Source organism: Oncorhynchus mykiss, chromosome 12 (assembly GCF_057628025.1).
Source record: "Oncorhynchus mykiss isolate SJ-2025 chromosome 12, ASM5762802v1, whole genome shotgun sequence".
Classification (NCBI taxonomy): domain Eukaryota; kingdom Metazoa; phylum Chordata; class Actinopteri; order Salmoniformes; family Salmonidae; genus Oncorhynchus; species Oncorhynchus mykiss.
Genome location: NC_143033.1, coordinates 8,655,939 through 8,675,662, shown reverse-complemented (window position 1 = coordinate 8,675,662; position 19,724 = coordinate 8,655,939). Strand labels below are relative to the sequence as shown.

General features: G+C 45.4%; 1 protein-coding gene across 1 annotated transcript; it reads right to left on the bottom strand.

Annotated features, from left to right (window-relative positions):
• Positions 1-1,156: 1,156 nt before the first annotated feature.
• sdad1 (SDA1 domain containing 1) lies at positions 1,157-14,387 on the bottom strand. The gene is made up of 19 exons (XM_021622586.3): positions 14,121-14,387; positions 10,632-10,736; positions 10,226-10,324; positions 10,009-10,119; positions 9,740-9,912; positions 9,514-9,646; positions 9,302-9,403; positions 9,127-9,196; positions 8,909-9,012; positions 8,771-8,828; positions 8,226-8,361; positions 7,928-8,025; positions 7,670-7,746; positions 7,216-7,345; positions 6,925-7,028; positions 6,463-6,647; positions 1,770-1,854; positions 1,518-1,682; positions 1,157-1,386 (listed from the first exon to the last, which is right to left on the bottom strand). The coding sequence occupies exons 1-19, from the start codon at positions 14,220-14,222 to the stop codon at positions 1,339-1,341; spliced, it is 2,085 nt and encodes a 694-aa protein (XP_021478261.2). The 5' UTR covers positions 14,223-14,387; the 3' UTR covers positions 1,157-1,338.
• Between the last annotated feature and the right edge of the window lie 5,337 nt (positions 14,388-19,724).

Below are 19,724 nucleotides of genomic sequence, written 5' to 3'. Positions count from 1 at the left end.
GGGACTTCTATGAGTCTCTGCCCAACTGGGGGACTTCTATGAGTCTCTGCCCAACTGGGGGACTTCTATGAGTCTCTGCCCAACTGGGGGACTTCTATGAGTCTCTGCCCAACTGGGGGACTTCTATGAGTCTCTGCCCAACTGGGGGACTTCTATGAGTCTCTGCCCAACTGGGGGACTTCTATGAGTCTCTGCCCAACTGGGGGACTTCTATGAGTCTCTGCCCAACTGGGGGACTTCTATGAGTCTCTGCCCAACTGGGGGACTTCTATGAGTCTCTGCCCAACTGGGGGACTTCCGAGTCTCTGCCCAACTGGGGGACTTCCGAGTCTCTGCCCAACTGGGGGACTTCCGAGTCTCTGCCCAACTGGGGGACTTCCGAGTCTCTGCCCAACTGGGGGACTTCCGAGTCTCTGCCCAACTGGGGGACTTCCGAGTCTCTGCCCAACTGGGGGACTTCCGAGTCTCTGCCCAACTGGGGGACTTCCGAGTCTCTGCCCAACTGGGGGACTTCCGAGTCTCTGCCCAACTGGGGGACTTCCGAGTCTCTGCCCAACTGGGGGACTTCCGAGTCTCTGCCCAACTGGGGGACTTCCGAGTCTCTGCCCAACTGGGGGACTTCCGAGTCTCTGCCCAACTGGGGGACTTCCGAGTCTCTGCCCAACTGGGGGACTTCCGAGTCTCTGCCCAACTGGGGGACTTCCGAGTCTCTGCCCAACTGGGGGACTTCCGAGTCTCTGCCCAACTGGGGGACTTCCGAGTCTCTGCCCAACTGGGGGACTTCCGAGTCTCTGCCCAACTGGGGCAAGTGCATCATAATATACGAACAGGAATGTTTGATTGAATTCTAAATACCAGTTAAGTGTGAATGAATTCCAGCTGAGAGAAGCATTACAACAACTCAAACCTGTCCTTACCTGTAGGGGTTGAAGGTGGCATCGTAATGAAGTGGACTGATCTGTCCGTCCGTACATTATATGCGTTTGTGTCCTGGAAATCTTGACATTTAAATCCTGTCTGCATTTATTTATTGTCTGTCACGTCAGTCTAGAGGAGTTACATTTCATTTGTTGGCAGGAACATAATCTTCACATAAAAAGGTGTATGGAAATATGAAGCAAACTGAACAAAAATGCAAATAGGAGAAGGAGTAAACGATAGACAGTAAATATTTTAATAGAAGGCAGTGTGATTACAGCCTACTACCTAACAAGAAGAAAAAAAAACAAGGACAGCAAGATTTAACACGTTAAAATGAACCATTCCCCATCTTCCTTTCACAGCCCAAGTTCAAGGAAGCCATCATTTCCTTAGGAACCAGAGTCCACAGCGACATCGCTATTTGTATTGCTTCTTTCTCTTAATGAGTGCATCTCTTAGAGCAATCTGTATGGAGAGAGAGAGAGAGAGAAGAGAGAGAAAGAGAAATAGATGCAACATAGAGATAAATAATACTGACAAAAATACACATTTTCCAATTACGCTGAACACAAAAACAAAAAACAAACTTAATGTACCTGTTTATCTCTGAAGGATCTCTTGTTCTTGGTCCGTACGTTTCGACTGTGTCTCATCATCCTGAAGTCTTTGTTCCTCTTCTTGTCCTTGTTGCTGGTGGAAGCGAACGGGTTCAGCTTCTCCTTCCTCTTCTTCACAAACTCCTTCCTATCCGAGCGGCCAGCCTACCATCAAAACAAAATCACATGATCTGCTGAAATCCTAAGAATACGATAATTAGAATTCAGCACATTCTTGATTGAGATGGTCACCTGTGCAGTGGCAAGTCTTGATTCCTTGTCTGCCTTGGGTTTCTTGTGCAGCTTTTCAATGTCTCTCAAGGTAAGGATTTCCCCCCTGAAAACGATTTGACATGTTATTAGTTAAGATGCGTACGCACACAAACACACACAATGGCAGTTAAACTATTTGCATGAGTATTTATCACACTTATGCTACGTTTAGCTGGTTTGATGAAATAATTAAAAAAGACACACAGAAGACTAAAGGGAATCCGACCGTAATTGATTTGTGCCAGGCTGGGCTCAGACTTGCTGTGCTGTGTAAAAAAAGACAACGAGTGACTGTGTAACGTGCACCCGTTGTCGTTCTCTCCTCTCTGCTGCAGCGGGGGGGAAAAAACATTCCCTAAAAACCTTGTTCTCTTTACGTGACACATGAATGCATCGCATGCAGGTGACCAATAGGGCAACCGAACTCAACTGGCGGTCCGGGTCCAGACCCAGAGAAGGGTCAATCCTGGCCCAGACCCAGAGAAGGGTCAATCCTGGCCCAGACCCAGAGAAGGGTCAATCCTGGCCCAGACCCAGAGAAGGGTCAATCCTGGCCCAGACCCAGAGAAGGGTCAATCCTGGCCCAGACCCAGAGAAGGGTCAATCCTGGCCCAGACCCAGAGAAGGGTCAATCCTGGCCAAGACCCAGAGAAGGGTCAATCCGGGCCCAGACCCAGAGAAGGGTCAATCCTGGCCCAGACCCAGAGAAGGGTCAATCCTGGCCCAGACCCAGAGAAGGGTCAATCCTGGCCCAGACCCAGAGAAGGGTCAATCCTGGCCCAGACCCAGAGAAGGGTCAATCCTGGCCCAGAGAAGGGTCAATCCTGGCCCAGAGAAGGGTCAATCCTGGCCCAGACCCAGAGAAGGGTCAATCCTGGCCCAGACCCAGAGAAGGGTCAATCCTGGCCCAGACCCAGAGAAGGGTCAATCCTGGCCCAGACCCAGAGAAGGGTCAATCCTGGCCCAGACCCAGAGAAGGGTCAATCCTGGCCCAGACCCAGAGAAGGGTCAATCCTGGCCCAGACCCAGAGAAGGGTCAATCCTGGCCCAGACCCAGAGAAGGGTCAATCCTGGCCCAGACCCAGAGAAGGGTCAATCCTGGCCCAGACCCAGAGAAGGGTCAATCCTGGCCCAGACCCAGAGAAGGGTCAATCCTGGCCCAGACCCAGAGAAGGGTCAATCCGGACCAGAAGAAGAAGCAAAACAGATCTTCAGATGGGTAGATGTTGCATCACTACAAATGGAGTTGATTCAAATAGGTGTGAAGGAGCAGGCTGGTGGTTGTGACCCAGTCACTTTCTGGGGGAAAGATGGTGCCTGCAGCTGATGTCCCTGTTCTCAAGAAACCAGCACGGTACAGCCTGACCATGTTTCGCCCCACATTCAGCTGTGAATCAGCCTTCTCCACAATTAACTTTATTAACCTTCCACCAGTGAGTTACAAATATCTCTAACGGTATCCCCCAGCGTGAAGGTCTCCCCAGCGTGAGTTCCAAATATCTCTAACGGTCTCCCCAGCGTGACGGTCTCCCCAGCGTGAGTTCCAAACATCTCTAACGGTCTCCCCAGCGTGAGTTCCAAACATCTCTAACGTTCACCCCAGCGTGAGTTCCAAACATCTAACGTTCACCCCAGCGTGAGTTCCAAACATCTCTAACGGTCTCCCCAGCGTGAGTTCCAAACATCTCTAACGGTCTCCCCAGCGTGAGTTCCAAACATCTCTAACGGTCTCCCCAGCGTGAGTTCCAAACATCTCTAACGGTCTCCCCAGCGTGAGTTCCAAACATCTCTAACGGTCTCCCCAGCGTGAGTTCCAAACATCTAACGGTCTCCCCAGCGTGAGTTCCAAACATCTAACGGTCTCCCCAGCGTGAGTTCCAAACATCTAACGGTCTCCCCAGCGTGAGTTCCAAACATCTAACGGTCACCCCAGCGTGAGTTCCAAACATCTAACGGTCACCCCAGCGTGAGTTCCAAACATCTAACGGTCACCCCAGCGTGAGTTCCAAACATCTAACGGTCACCCCAGCGTGAGTTCCAAACATCTAACGGTCTCCCCAGCGTGAGTTCCAAACATCTAACGGTCTCCCCAGCGTGAGTTCCAAACATCTAACGGTCTCCCCAGCGTGAGTTCCAAACATCTAACGGTCTCCCCAGCGTGAGTTCCAAACATCTAACGGTCACCCCAGCGTGAGTTCCAAACATCTAACGGTCACCCCAGCGTGAGTTCCAAACATCTAACGGTCACCCCAGCGTGAGTTCCAAACATCTAACGGTCACCCCAGCGTGAGTTCCAAACATCTAACGGTCTCCCCAGCGTGAGTTCCAAACATCTAACGGTCTCCCCAGCGTGAGTTCCAAACATCTCTAACGGTTCCCCCAGCGTGAGTGGTTTTATGCACGTGATGTCATAATGCACTCACTCTTCCGAAATCGGATTATTACGCAACAGGACAGTTAACACGCACTGCCTGCTAATTATCTATAGGCTGTGTTTCAACTTGTCAATTTCAAATTGTTTTCCAACAGTTTGAATTGAGGTGTGTTCCACCTCCTCATTAATTCACATAGAAGTAGTCCATTTCAGTGTTGAGGACAATTTATGTTTGAGGATTTACTGAGCCGGAATAAACTTCTCTCTTCCAGGAGAACCCACCGTACTTCACTCATGTTTGCACAGATCAAGTATGTATATATTTGCTCAGTCTTGAACATTTTCTTGCCGCCGCTGGCTTTGGCTTCCTTGTTGTTTTCCTTACACTGTCCTTACACCTTTGGACAGGTGTGCGTTCCTATCAAAGTAAGTTCCTTATTTTCTGTATATCGTGTTGTCGTTTCTACTGTAGTATACAGTATTCGAGCTTAATGTATTTACAGTTGTATTCACGTTTTCAATTATTGGTGACAGATAACGCATTCCGATTATTGCATATATTGTAATGGGCACCTATGATGTTTGTAAAAATACTTTTTTGAAGGTTGTACTGATTATAATGAGCTAATGCTAAGCTGTTTGCCAGCTGTGTGTGGCGCCATGTTTGTTGACATTACACAATGCATTCTGGGTGTCACGTTAAACGTCTGTCAGACCAAAGATGTTATAATGAGATGAAGGAACGGTTTACTCATCTTTCGGGTAAACTTACGGAAGTGAATGAAGGGAAGTGGATGATCGTAGACGACACACCCCCTTCAACATACATACTATGAACAGACCAAACTAATCTCTTCTTTGGCTCATGCGGCAAAAATAAAAGCATGGCGGCGCGCACCAGCGACTCCTGTGGCGGGCTGGGCGCAGTGTACGCTAGCCAAGGTGGCCAGGTGCACGGTGTTTCCTCCGGCGCATTGTGCAGCCAGTGCGGCTGGCTTCCGGGTTGGATGCGCGCTGTGTTAAAGAAGCAGCGGCTTGGTTGGGTTGTGTATCGGAGGACGCGTGACTTTCAACCTTGGTCTCTCCCGAGCCCGTACGGGAGTTGTAGCGACGAGACAAGATAGTAGCTACTACAACAATTGGATACTACGAAATTGGGGAGAAAAAGGGGTAAAAATTCACAACAAAAAAAGAATAAGGCAAAACAAAATGTGGAAAAAGTGAAGTGGTCGGAATACTTTCACAATGCGCTGTAGATGTGGATGATTTAGGCACACCTAACTACTACAATTGGCCTAGCGTCGCCCGGGTTAGGGAGGGCTTGGTCGGTAGGGGTGTCCTTGTCTCATCGCGCACCAGCGACTCCTGTGGCGGGCTGGGCGCAGTGTACGCTAGCCAAGGTGGCCAGGTGCACGGGTCTAACAGTTCGGCTATTGATTATAGACATAATTAAGCCTCGCCTCTTAGACAATTAAGGCAAAGGCCTAACTCCGCTGCTGCCTCCACCACATTGTTCTCAACACCAATATGCTGGGTAACTTTGCTATTACGCACATAGCAACATGGTCTAGGAAAAAGGCTCCAAATCCACAGCGTACTGATGTTTCAGAACCGCGGACAGCAACCGCTATCCAAAGCTATTGTAAATGAGAACTTGTTCTCAACTTGCCTACCTGGTTAAATAAAGGTGAAAAAAAAAAAAAAAAAAAAAGCTCATTTGCTATAAAATAATATTGTTTTTATTAGTGTTGCACCATTGATCTTATGTAATATAACCATGTACAATTTCAGTAGCAAATGTCTTAAGAGTGATGGACAGTACCATCCCCACGGCCTGGGGGGGGGACAGGTGTCTCGTACGTCACGTTTTTTTGCTACCGCTCGACTCAAGAAATCTTGGTCGACCAAACAAACGACCGGTCGACTAAACGGGGTTATCCCTAGCCGCCACGGTATACGGGACATGCCGCCAGAGTTCAAATATTACAACTGTTTGCTGTAGCGTTGTTTTCTACCGGATGTTCATTTGCACTTGTTTTGTTTTACGGATATCACCATAGCAACGCAGACCGTTGTGCTTTTTGTAGTCACCCTCTCTGCCTTGTCCCGTTACACCAACTGGTATGATGTTTTTTTGCGTCCTTCGTCTAAACGCAGCATCAACGCATTTTAAATAAGATATTCCCATCAGGTAAAACATGGATCCACATGGATCATCATTGTAACAAAAAGTCGGCCCCGTTTTGAATTATATAAATCATAGGACCGGAGGTAAAATAACAAGAAAACAAGACTGACCTTTCACCGTCATCATCTTCAACGATCTTCCTCTTCTGTCCCTTGCCCGGGGCAGCGTTGACCTCTTTAGCCATCTGAGCCAGACGGATCTTCTTGAAGTCGTCCTGAGTGAGGAGTCGACTGGAGCTGACCGCTGCTGCCTTGGCCTTCCTCTCTTCTGGATCCATAGTCTTCAGCTTCTCAGCCTGGGCGAGACACATACAATAGCCAATGAGAAGACGTTATTCGCCAATCAGAACACTAATCACCAGGGTTGTGTTCATTCGGAACTAAATGGCAGAAAACGGACAGAAACAGGGAGAGACAACCTTAACCTGTCCAATAATAAGTGCTCATTTTAGTTTTCTGATAAAAATTGTTTTGCTACGGTGTGCTCAATTGAACGTGAGCCAGCCCAGATTTTCAAAGTCAGGTCACCAATCCAGAACACCAAACGGACATGGGGTTGATGCACAACCCTACCATTTCCGCTGTGTCTTCATCAGAGGAGTGGTGAACATTGATCCATTCTCCGTCCTCATCATCATCATCACCACCACTGATACTGCTGGCACTCTCCCAGCCATCTAGAGATGAAGAGGAAACGCAGAGGAAGAAATGATCAAATACTCAATATTTAAACATATTTTTTTCCACACAAAACATCTATTGCATCTTGGAAATACAGTCCTTGATAAATCCAAAATGAGCAAAAACCAAACAAGTAAAAGTTTCCAGTTGTATAATAATGACTATACACGATCCAATCCTTACCACCGTCCCCCTCTTCTCCCTCCTCTTTCTCCTCCACCTCCAGAACCTCTGCTCCAGGGATGTAGGTCTTGGCCCCCATCTCGCCATAGTCCTGGATCTTAGCCTCGGTAGACAACTCTGTGGGTCGACCCTAGTAAACAACGCAATGGTTAAGTTATCAGTTAGCGCAGCCTCCATGACATTTCACAGCACCTCAGCCCTGGGGGGACTTTCACACAGAGGAGGAGGAGCCTAGCATACCTCAGCCCTGAGAGGACTTCCACACAGAGGAGGAGGAGCCTAGCATACCTCAGCCCTGAGAGGACTTCCACATAGAGAAACCACCTAGCATACCTCAGCCCTGAGAGGACTTCCACACAGAGGAGGAGGAGCCTAGCATATGGGCGAGGGAGGGAGAAACATGACGATGTTGAGATCATTCTAAATGTATATTACATTGGTCTCAGCAACATACCCTGTCTCTCTTATGCAGCATCTTTGGATCCAGGCTTCTGAAGAGCTGAATGAGTCCTCTGGCAGACATCATCACATCTAAAAAAAAAAAAAAATACATTTAAATAACCCTCATTGAAACCCTTTAAATTGATTTAATTATGACACGTGATGAATAATCTCTTGTAGCCACATGGTTAAAGAGAAAAATAATCAAAACAGACATGTTAGCCTACTTCCTGTAAGGACAGACTACTTCCTGTAAGGACAGACTACTTACTCTTGTCTTTGTGCATCTTGTACTGAGCCAGGTCCTGAAGCAGCTCTTCTGTGATGGCTAGGGGACAACGAGCTGCCACCTCCTTGATGGCATTGATGCTGTACAAAGCAAGTCGCACACTCTGTTACTCCATATATCCATGTTATTAACCAATAACTGATGCTGTACAAATCTCAACTGTATACAACAGTGTTATATACAGTATCCATGGTAACAATCACATGCAGAATGTGAATGACTTTACAATGGCCATCCAACCAGGTTACAGAGGAATCATAGGTGTGAGTGACTCCCTTACCCAACACACATCACCTCTCCCGAGTTTCTGTCTGTCACAAAGTTATTGGCTATGGTCATGATGACCGGCTGGATGATCTCAGGTGGAACTAGTTGATGGGAGGACTGGGCAGCACACAGTAGTATCTTGGTGACCTCTGGAGAAGAAAGAAAAACAAATATTATTTTCAACTCGGGAGTTCTATTAAAACTCAACATGACTAATTGCACGCTTGTTTTCAATGACTGAGCTGAGCTCTTTCTTAGAACCTACCTCTTTGATGGGGCTGGGAGAGAAGAAAAAAAAAACCACTGTACAGTCTTCACTGACATTTTCAACCTCTCCCTGACCGAGTCGGTAATAGCTACATGTTTTAAGAAGACCCCCATAAGTCCCTGTGCCCAAGAAAGCGAAGGTAACCTGCCTAAATGACTACCGCCCAGTAGCACTCACGTCGGTGGCCATGAAGTGTTTTGAAAGGCTGGTTATGGCTCACCATCAACGCCATCATCCAGGAAACACTAGACCCACTCCAATTACTGCCGTTGTCGTTGTTTGGAGCTTACCTCTTTGATGGGGCTGAATGAACCGCTGTACGAAGGGGTAGTAGTTGAAGAGAAAGAGCTGTGGGAAGAATAGAAATAACAACGTGAATGTCTTTTTTACATTGTAGAATAATTGCACTGTTCATATCATTTTCTTACCTCATGAATCCCAACTAGTCGGGATATTAGTTCCATCATCATGATCTTCACCTCAAAACGCTCATTAGAGTCTTCCAACTGCTTTAGTAGCTTCTCTGAAAAGTCTGTGCAAAATATTTAATATTTCTTAGGAAAAAACAGAATATAGAGAGACATAAAATAAGTTCCAGATATTGTTTAGTTTATGAGCGTGTGGTTTTGAGGGTGACCATACATACCTTGAGGATCATGAATCAAGTGGATGGCAGAGAAATTGAAAACCTCTACCTTCTTCTTCTTCTTATGTTTCTGTGAATCATCAAGATTTATTAACTAACAACCAACCAAACAAAAACAATTGCCAGTTAAAGTCTATCTTGAGTAAAAAGAAAAAATACAGGACTCTCAGCGTACCTTAAGGACCTTCATGGCCTTCTCCATCTTCTTCTTGTTCTTGGACGTCTTCCTCCCTGTAGAGTACCTCACCATCAGGTCTCTAGCCGACGGACCTTCCTCCTGGAGATAAGAGACTGGCTTAGACCTGACAGAGCAAGGAGTCTCTCCTCCAATCAAATCAAAATGTTCACCCCCCCCCCCCTCCACTATGTGGTGTGGTGAACACATGCCTCCGATTCTGAATCACTCTCCCTCTTCTCATCTTCATCTTTGCCCAGGAAGAACTTCATGCCTGCCACGAGGATCTTTGTGACTTTGGAGAAACATGCTGTCGTGATCACGTTAACAGTTTTGGCGTCATTCCTGTGACGGAAAACAAGGAAATTAAAAAAATGATGTATATCAGGCGACGTGTTTTTGAAGATACTTAGCACAGAGCCAAGGCATGTAACTTACCAGATGTTCCTCTTGTACAACTCAATCATGACATCTAGCGAGATCTTGGCTGCTAGGGGATTGCTGTCTCTCAGCATGGTGTACATGAAGTTCTGTAATGTTGTGTTGACTTTGTTGTTCTTGTGTTTGGAGTTGATGTTTTTTATGTCATGGACAATGTGCGAGTACAGCGTCTGGGAAGAGATGAACAGGAGACTAAGCAAGAGGCAGACCATAGACATGGAATAACAATACCGGTGTGCAGAGAGACAGAGACACTCCGGGCTCACCTTCCTGAGGAGCTTGTCGTGACAGCGCAGCAACTCAAAGAACAGCTCCAGAAGACCGGTGGGGTTAATCAGATCTTTGTTCCTCAGCAGAATCAGGGCTTTGCAGAATGTCTGAGCGAGTGAGAAACACGCAAATAAAAACAACAACAACACATTACACTTATTTTTAACAGCTGACAAGGGCGAGAAAATATCTGTTGATGATTTGTTCTCTTACCATCCGTAGATCAGGCTCGAGGACTGTATGATGATTCATAAGGATCTCAGTCAACTCCTGAGGGAAGGAGGCAAGTTGCTGCAGATAGCAGTGTCCAACCTGGAACAGGACAATAATGGATTTAGTTTGATAGCTTCCCATCAGGACTAACATCAGCAGTGTACTTGTGTCTACAGTTGGTGATCTATAAATAATGGACAGTTTATGGTTTCCAATAAGACCCACAAATACAGCAGTCCTACAGACATTTCCTGATTTGAGATCGCTTCGACCCCCAACTAGGGTAATCACGTGACATCTATATTTACGTTTCTGTTTTTATTTATTTATATATATCCAAATGATTATTAATATAATGAATTTGGCATACTATTTATAGGACTAGATTTGAGAGTGATGATCGTACCTGAGCAAGGAACATGACCAGATCTGCCAGCTCCTTGTTGGGTTTGTCAGGCTGGAGTTTGAAGATCTGGACATTGGACTGGTAGTGTCGATATTGTTGCAGGAACTGTAGATTAGAAATTAAAACATGTACTCAAGTCAGCAGGAATTGACATAGCTAGCCTCTCCCGATTCAGAGTTTGGACTGGATAAACATCCACTCTCGTCTCTAATATATAGGGTCCAACATTTTGGAACAGTCCTTTTATAAATCAGAAGAATGTTGAGTAAACTTAATCTGAATTTACTCCACCTGTTGTCCGCTGATTTCGTCCTTATAAGCCGCGCGGTAATACAGTCTGATGTATTACTACTAAACAATGACATAGCTAGCTAGCTAAATAGTCACTGACTGTATAAAATATGTAACCAGGCCTACGAAGCTCTTCGTCACGTATACAGTTAAACAGTAAACTCAGTTATTTTAACAGTAATGTTCAGTCTTCGCTCGTTCCATAGCGATAGCTTGTGAGTATTTTGCCCGACTCGTTGCGGTACCTGTCTTGTCAGCACGTGTCCCACATGTTGGATGGTATCCGTAAATGGGTAGATAGTTCTGATGGAAACATTGTTGTTTGCGTCGCCGAGCAGTTCCCAAGACAACATTAAATCCAATTGTTTGATGCCAACACCCCCCAAATCAAAACCAAACATGGATGTCAATGTTTGCGCTCACACGCTCCATTCTACTTCCTGTCTACAGCAGCATGTTGCTGAATGTATTGCGATAGACAGGCAAACAGGTGTGAAACAACAACAGGTGTGTGATTAGGATCTGTTTGTTTTGATTTGAAGGGGGTGGTAGCATTAAATAATTGGATTTAATACTTTCTTTGGCACTGCTTGGCAATGCAAAGGACAATGTTTCCATTAGAACTAGCCTAGGCACTGTTCGTCACTAGTTACCACAGCCACAAAGTCATAAACCCTGCCTATTTCTACAATTTATCTCGTTAAAATCTCGTTTTAAACCTAACCCTTATGCCTAACCTCAGCTCTCAAACTTCAGGCAGGATTCTGCCTGCACCCTACAGTTATCGGCCATTCGCGTCACCCACAACTGCCTCACGTGAACTACTTTTCTAAACATCAGTTTGTTACCATGGTTACTCCATGACATCAATCTGAAAGAAGTCGCTGTAAAAAAGAAAAGACGCATAAGTCTCTACAAGCCAGAATGTTGAATAAAACGATAAACTTTAACGGTTGTCTGTGCTGTTGGTTCTTTTGGCGGTAGGGAGTGGAGATAAAATGTCCACAGGAAAGTATTATTAGCCCAACATTTTGGTGCGCAGGTAAGTATATGGCTGTGTCGACTTGTAAATCCAGTGAATATTTTAATTCACGTGATCCACAATATGTAAACAATAGCCGAATGTATCCAAATGTCAACCGAATCGCGTTTCCTCACAAACAGCTAGAAGTGTTTGCCATTCGGTCTGTGGTTTGTCAAGTGCGAATCGCATCAGTATTAAAAATAAAAACCGCAAATACAAACAATATACAGACCAGCATACTGAAGGATGTGTTGATAACGCTTCCCTGTGGATATTTTGTATCAGGGGGGCAAAGGGGCAAAAATAGGGGCAAAAATCAGCAGACAACAGGTAAAGTAGAAATGAAGTTTGTTCAACATTCTGACTTGTAATGGGACTGTTCGGGGAAGCTGAGCCGACATGTTACAACCACCACAGAAGGAGGGGCGACAACGGTAGCCTTACACCAGTAGACAGTGTCCTCTGCCCCCGCCTGTCAGGCACTGTGCGTGTTCGGCAGGCGGCAGCGAGGAACTGTGTGCTAGCTTTGCCAGCTAGTTCTATGGAGGACTCTGGTACACAGTGTGCTAGCTAACTACTTAATTCAATGAATTACATTTTTAATTGAATTAACCTTTATTTAACTAGGCAAGTCAGTTAAGAACAAATTCTTATTTACAATGATGGTCAAACCCGGACGATGCTGGGCCAATTGTGCGCCGCCCTATGGGACTCCCATTCACAGCCGGATGTGATGCAGCCTGGGTTCGAACCAGGTACTGCAGTGACATGCAGTGTCTTAGACCACTAAGCCACTTGGGAGTCCAAGTGGAGCCCAACTATCTACCTAGCTAGTACACTATCAAGCTAGCTAGTACACAGTGTTGCCTTGGCCTGCTGTGCTAGCGGGGACGACCAGTAGACAGGGTCCAGCTCGGGGATTCGAGTCCAATACTCTAACCACTAGGCTACCCTGCCACCTCTACACTCTAACCACTAGGCTACCTGCCACCTCTACACTCTAACCACTAGGCTACCCTGCCACCTCTACACTCTAACCACTAGGCTACCTGCCACCTCTACACTCTAACCACTAGGCTACCTGCCAACGCTACACTCTAACCACTAGGCTACCTGCCACCTCTACACTCTAACCACTAGGCTACCTGCCACCTCTACACTCTAACCACTAGGCTACCTGCCACCTCTACACTCTAACCACTAGGCTACCCTGCCACCCCCACCCGTAGGGGACTGTTTCCCCACAGTTCTGTTAGAAACAGAGGGCATGTGTTCCACAGGTGGGAGCAAATTAGTGTCTTTTTAGGGGCCGTTCCTGGAATGTCCATATGTACAGTCGTGGCCAAAATTTTGATAATGACACAAATATTCATTTTCACAAAGTCTGGTGCCTCAGTTTGTATGATGGCAATTTGCATATACTCCAGAATGTTATGAAGATTGCTATTAATTGCAATTCATCGGATCAAAGTCCCGCTTTGCCATGCAAATGAACTGAACTCCCCAGACCTTAATCCCACTGAGAACTTGTGGACAAACAAAACCCCACAAATTCTGACAAACTCCAAGCATTGATTATGCAAGAATGGGCTGCCCAGAAGTTAATTGACAGCGTGCCAGGGCAGATTGAAAAAGAAGGGTCAACACTACAAAGATTGACTCTTTGCATCAACATGTAATGAATGGAGGATGCGTTATGTACGAGCCGGTTCATGGGGGAAACGAGTGCATTATCCAGAAGGCACATCAATCAAAGACATGCAGATCTAGAGGCTACGTCAAAACCGTCTACGGAAAACATACGGTCCAACGCGGGACACGTGCTGCTAAAAGATGTACAACAACGGGTCGGGCGATGTCTCGCAAGCTGTGTCGCTATTGACTGCCATTAGGCACAGTTTATTAATACATTAGATAATGAATAAAGACTGTCTAAAAACTGGCCTAAGATATAACTAGATAGCTGGCTAGCTAGCGTTAGCTATATAGTAATGGCTGGTGGTAGCTAATTAACGTTAGTAATATAGTTATATGATTCATGACATCATTAATTGATCCCACAACATAGCTAATGTTAGTTCAATGTAAAGCAAGCTAGCCAACTAGTTTGTTTACTAGTCAAACTAACGTTAGCTAGTTGGCATGCGTTACCTAGCTACGTTTTATACACTCACTTCTTCCGTGTACGACTGTGGATCTCTCTTGATCAGGTTCTGCAATTGCGGCAGATTGGTTGGCAATTTGTTGTTGTGTCGACCGGACATTATTTTATTCATTTTCGGTATAAAAAGAAATGTCTATATTATAAATATGTTATCAAAATACCAACGTGGCTCACTGGTAGATCGCCATCTTTTCCAGACTCAGAACGGAACGTAACGAAGGACAAACGAAGTGGCAGTGAAACGCGTTGCCAAAAGCCAGTGAATTCGGAGGAAATCAAATATTGCCGACAGTAGGCACTAGTGTAGCGCAAAGAAGAATATTGAAATCAAGGTCCTTACATAACCCACTTAAAACATTTTACGTTATGATATAGAACCATATGCAATACAGTACTGTTTTGAACATTTAGACAGGAAATCATCATAAGCCACACACAAATCAAATTTATAACCGATGGCTGATGGCATACATCAGATTCTAGCCTATTGAAACAGACAGAGCAGACAGAGACTATTTTTCTCCCCCTGATTTGCTTTGGAGTTTGTGTTATTGAAGAATAACATAATTTGCTAACATTACTTACAAGCCCTTAACCAACAAGGCAGTTCAAGAAATAGTTAAGAAAATATTTACTAAATATAATATCTACTAAAGTAGAAAATATCAATACTACTGGTACCGAGTCAATGTGCGGGGGTACAGGTTAGTCGAGGTCATTTGTACATGTCGGTAGAGGAATCAATTCTCAATTACGACATGGTCCTAGAAATATAAAGCATCCTACTTTCATATCACATCAAAATACACACTTAAGTGTTGCTTTTGTCCAGCTCCTTGCGCGAGCCAGACGTGTATAACCATAACGGACCTTTTTGTGACCTTATTTGACCTTTTCTGCTGCTTTTGAGAAACGGTTCAATCCCAACCCCTGGGCACTACTTCTTGGCTAATTAAAACTCTAAACAATCACAATTAGTCAAGAAGTAGTGCCCAGGGGTTGGGACTATTGGTCGCTATTATGGATTATTATTCTGATATGTATTCATTATAGAATTATCAGTTTATTCATGTTTATTTTCACTCTAGCATTGTCGGCCTAGATATCACCAATCCTAAAAGCATACATAAAATAAACAATTACAATTTAGTTACATAATGTGTGTGTGCATGTTGTTACATTTTTCCTCGTCGGCCACCCATCTCTACTTTTCTGCTTCACAAAAAGCTGAGGTCTGGAATTCCCTCCAGGTCATCCCTCTCCATTCATTGCTCTTGGTTGCCTGAAGACTCACCCTGAATTGAATATCTCTGCTCTATCAATCACTACATAAATTAATTGTGGGGAAGAAACGTCCCTGTTTGGCTGGAGCAATGTGAATGGGTAGCCAGGGAATGGCCTTGGTACGTAACAAAAATATTTTTGCAGGACAATAAATATATTTGCCTGCCACTCCTGGGAACCCTGTAATTATGTGAGGGCTGTTGGGGCCCTGTTTCTGCTCTAGATGACCAAACCTGCACACACGCCCAGAGGGTTGCAGGTCTGTCGATTTCCTTTTGGTCACTCATTTTAATCAGAGAAATATCCAATAAACCAAAGACGTTGCTTTATCTGTGAATGTACTTTATTTCACACAATCCTCAAAGAAAATGGAGCATACATAAAATAAACTAGTTATTAACATTTATTTACATTGAGTCTAGTGTGTGTGCAGTGGTGTAAAGTACTTAAGTAAAAATACTTGAAAGTACAACTTAAGTAGTTTATTTGGGTATCTTTACTTTACTAATTATATTTTTAACAACTGTTACTTCACTACATTCCCAAAGAAAACGATGTACATTTTACTCCATGCATTTTCCCTGACACTCAGCAATAGGGATGACCAGGGTGCTCCATCAGTTTTGGGGTTGGGACTGGGAGGGTGCGTCAGGGTGCGTCACCTGAGTGGGTTGAGTCACTGATGTGATCTTCCTGTCTGGGTTGGCGCCCCCCCTTGGGTTGTGCCGTGGCGGAGGTCGTTGTGGGCTATACTCAGCCTTGTCTCAGGATGGTAAGTTGGTGGTTGAAGATATCCCTCTAGTGGTGTGGGGGCTGTGCTTTGGCAAAGTGGGTGGGGTTATATCCTTCCTGTTTGGCCCTGTCCGGGGGTGTCCTCGGAATGGGCCACAGTGTCTCCTGACCCCTCCTGTCTCAGCCTCCAGTATTTATGCTGCAGTAGTTTATGTGTCGGGGGGCTAGGGTCAGTTTGTTATATCTGGAGTACTTCTCCTGTCCTATTCGGTGTCCTGTGTGAATCTAAGTGTGCGTTCTCTAATTCTCTCCTTCTCTCTTTCTCTCTCTCGGAGGACCTGAGCCCTAGGACCATGCCCCAGGACTACCTGACATGATGACTCCTTGCTGTCCCCAGTCCACCTGGCTGTGCTGCTGCTCCAGTTTCAACTGTTCTGCCTTATTATTATTCGACCATGCTGGTCATTTATGAACATTTGAACATCTTGGCCATGTTCTGTTATAATCTCCACCCGGCACAGCCAGAAGAGGACTGGCCATCCCACATATGCTCTCTCTAATTCTCTCTTTCTTTCTCTCTCTCGGAGGACCTGAGCCCTAGGACCATGCCCCAGGAATACCTGACATGATGACTCCTTGCTGTCCCCAGTCCACCTGACTGTGCTGCTGCTCCAGTTTCAACTATTCTGCCTTATTATTATTCGACCATGCTGGTCATTTATGAACATTTGAACATCTTGACCATGTTTTGTTATAATCTCCACCCGGCACAGCCAGAAGAGGACTGGCCACCCCACATAGCCTGGTTCCTCTCTAGGTTTCTTCCTAGGTTTTGGCCTTTCTAGGGAGTTTTTCCTAGCCACCGTGCTTCTACACCTGCATTGCTTGCTGTTTGGGGTTTTAGGCTGGGTTTCTGTACAGCACTTTGAGATATCAGCTGATGTACGAAGGGCTATATAAATAAATTTGATTTGATTTGATTTGATTTGAGGAAGGCAGGCAGGAAGTCTCCCCCTTGTTGCTTTATAGTGGAGGCTTTAGAAGGGTCTTTAGAGAGGTCCAGCAGCAGGGGTCTTGGTCCATCAGGGCCTTTACTGTCAATCTTGAGATGTATTTCAACAGATAAATATAATTGTTACTATGAGGGGCAAAGAATTATGTAGTGTAAAAACTAAATTAAACTGTTTCTTTCAAATTCTGTCATTGTAATGTAATCTCCACCCGGCACAGCCAGAAGAGGACTTGCCACCCCTCATAGCCTGGTTCCTGGTTTTGGCCTTTCTAGGGAGGTTTTCCTAGCCACCATGCTTCTACACCTGCATTGCTTGCTGTTTGGGGTTTTAGGCTGGGTTTCTGTACAACACTTTTATTAGCTGATGTATGAAGGGCTATATAAATAAATTTGATTTGATTTGGGTGTAAAAAGGTTTGTATTTATGTGGGTCATTACCTGGGTTTCTCACAAGGTTGTTGAGCTGAGGGAGGTTTCTGGAGCTCCTGCATGGTCTCGAGGTTCACCCAACGCCAGGGGGGAGGGTAAGAATGAGGAATGTGGAGGTTTAGTGTACCGATACCATGAAATTATAAAAAGACAACTATTCATTGACTGCATAGGATCCATCTCCTACAGGCTTTGTTATAACTCACTTTGAGGTCGGATGCAATTCTACCTGATATTCCTGCCATCCGTTTTTCACTTACCTAGGCCTCTTCTCATTTGTGATTGCACAAGTTCCTCAGTTGTTGGTGGAGGAATAGGGGGGTAGGAGTCCAGGTCTTCTAGGGTCTTCGGGCCTTAGGGTTCTTCTCCTTGGCATCCCGCCACCAGATGCCAACCGCTTCCAAAAAATCTTGCATTGGAGGTCCAGAATGTATCCATATGTCTTCTTTGTCTTTTGTGAGTAGACACTCCAACGTTTAGCTTCTTTTTTTTTTAATACAGTCTTCTAAAGCTATAAACGAACAACGTTTGAGAGTGTGCATCGTGTTATAAAATACAAAACATTTACATTCAAGGACAATTTGTAAGGTCACAGATCTTGCAATCTGAGTTCAACAGAAGAAAAAAAATAAAGTGGCGCATCATCTCCCTCAATGGTTTAGAGAAAGGAGATTGGATGGTTTACACTGCAAATACACATAGAAGTTCCTGTTTATATTCAATGACTAAATATTTATTGCATCCCGCGTCCTTGCCTACTCCTCAATCCTATGGTAGAACAAGGTCCAGAGTCACTCCCCCCTCTGACCCTCTTCTCCAATAGGTTTTGAAAAGGAGGCAAGGAGAGAGAATGTAAGCAATTTGGGAAATATTCACTTAGGAAGACCATGTGTTTGGTCAACGTGTGAGTTAAAGTTCTGTTGTTCAAAACTTCCTCCTCTAGCCTATTGACTTCAAATAGAGTGGGGGCTTACGTCTTGGTTCCCTCTGTGTTCTGCCTGGCTGCTCTGTCCTTGTGGAAGTTGTAGTCTAGTGCTGCCGGCAGTGTTCTGGCCTCATAGACTGGTGGTGAAAAGGAAAAACGCTTGCTGGTGTACATCAGAATATGGTTCTGCTAGGAATCAAGATCAGCTGTTGATCTAAAAACAAGTCATAATGAATGAGTCATGAAATCAACTAAATAAATCTTCTGTTGGTTGGGTGCATGTCAACCATCACCCTAATGCAAGGTTTCCTAACCATCACCCTAATGCAGGGTTCCATAACCATTACCCTAATGCAGGGTTCCCCCTCCATCACCCTAATGCAAGGTTTCCTAACCATCACATTAATGCAGAGTTTCCCAACCCTCACCCTAATGCAGGGTTCCCCAACTATCACCCTAAAACAGGGTTCCCTAACCATCACCCTAATGCAGGGTTCCCTAACCATTATCATAATGCAGGCTTCCCCCTCCATCACCCTAATGCAGGGTTCCCTAACCATTACCCTAATGCAGGGTTCCATAACCATTACCCTAATGCAGGGTTCCCTAACCATCACCCTAATGCAGGGTTCCAACCCTCACCCTAATGCAGGGTTCCCCAACTATCACCCTAAAACAGGGTTCCCTAACCCTCACCCTAATGCAGGGTTCCCCAACTATCACCCTAAAACAGGGTTCCCTAACCCTCACCCTAATGCAGGGTTCCCTAACCATTACCCTAATGCAGGGTTTCCCCTCCATCACCCTAATGCAGGGTTCCCTAACCATTCTCCTAATGCAGGGTTCCCCCTCCATCACCTTAATGCAGGGTTCCCTAACCATTACCCTAATGCAGGGTTCCATAACCATTACCCTAATGCAGGGTTCCCCCTCCATCACCCTAATGCAAGGTTTCCTAACCATCACATTAATGCAGAGTTTCCCAACCCTCACCCTAATGCAGGGTTCCCCAACTATCACCCTAAAACAGGGTTCCCTAACCATCACCCTAATGCAGGGTTCACTAACCATTATCATAATGCAGGCTTCCCCCTCCATCACCCCAATGCAGGGTTCCCTAACCATTATCCTAATGCAGGGTTCCATAACCATTACCCTAATGCAGGGTTCCCTAACCATCACCCTAATGCAGGGTTCCCTAACCATCACCCTAATGCAGGGTTCCAACCCTC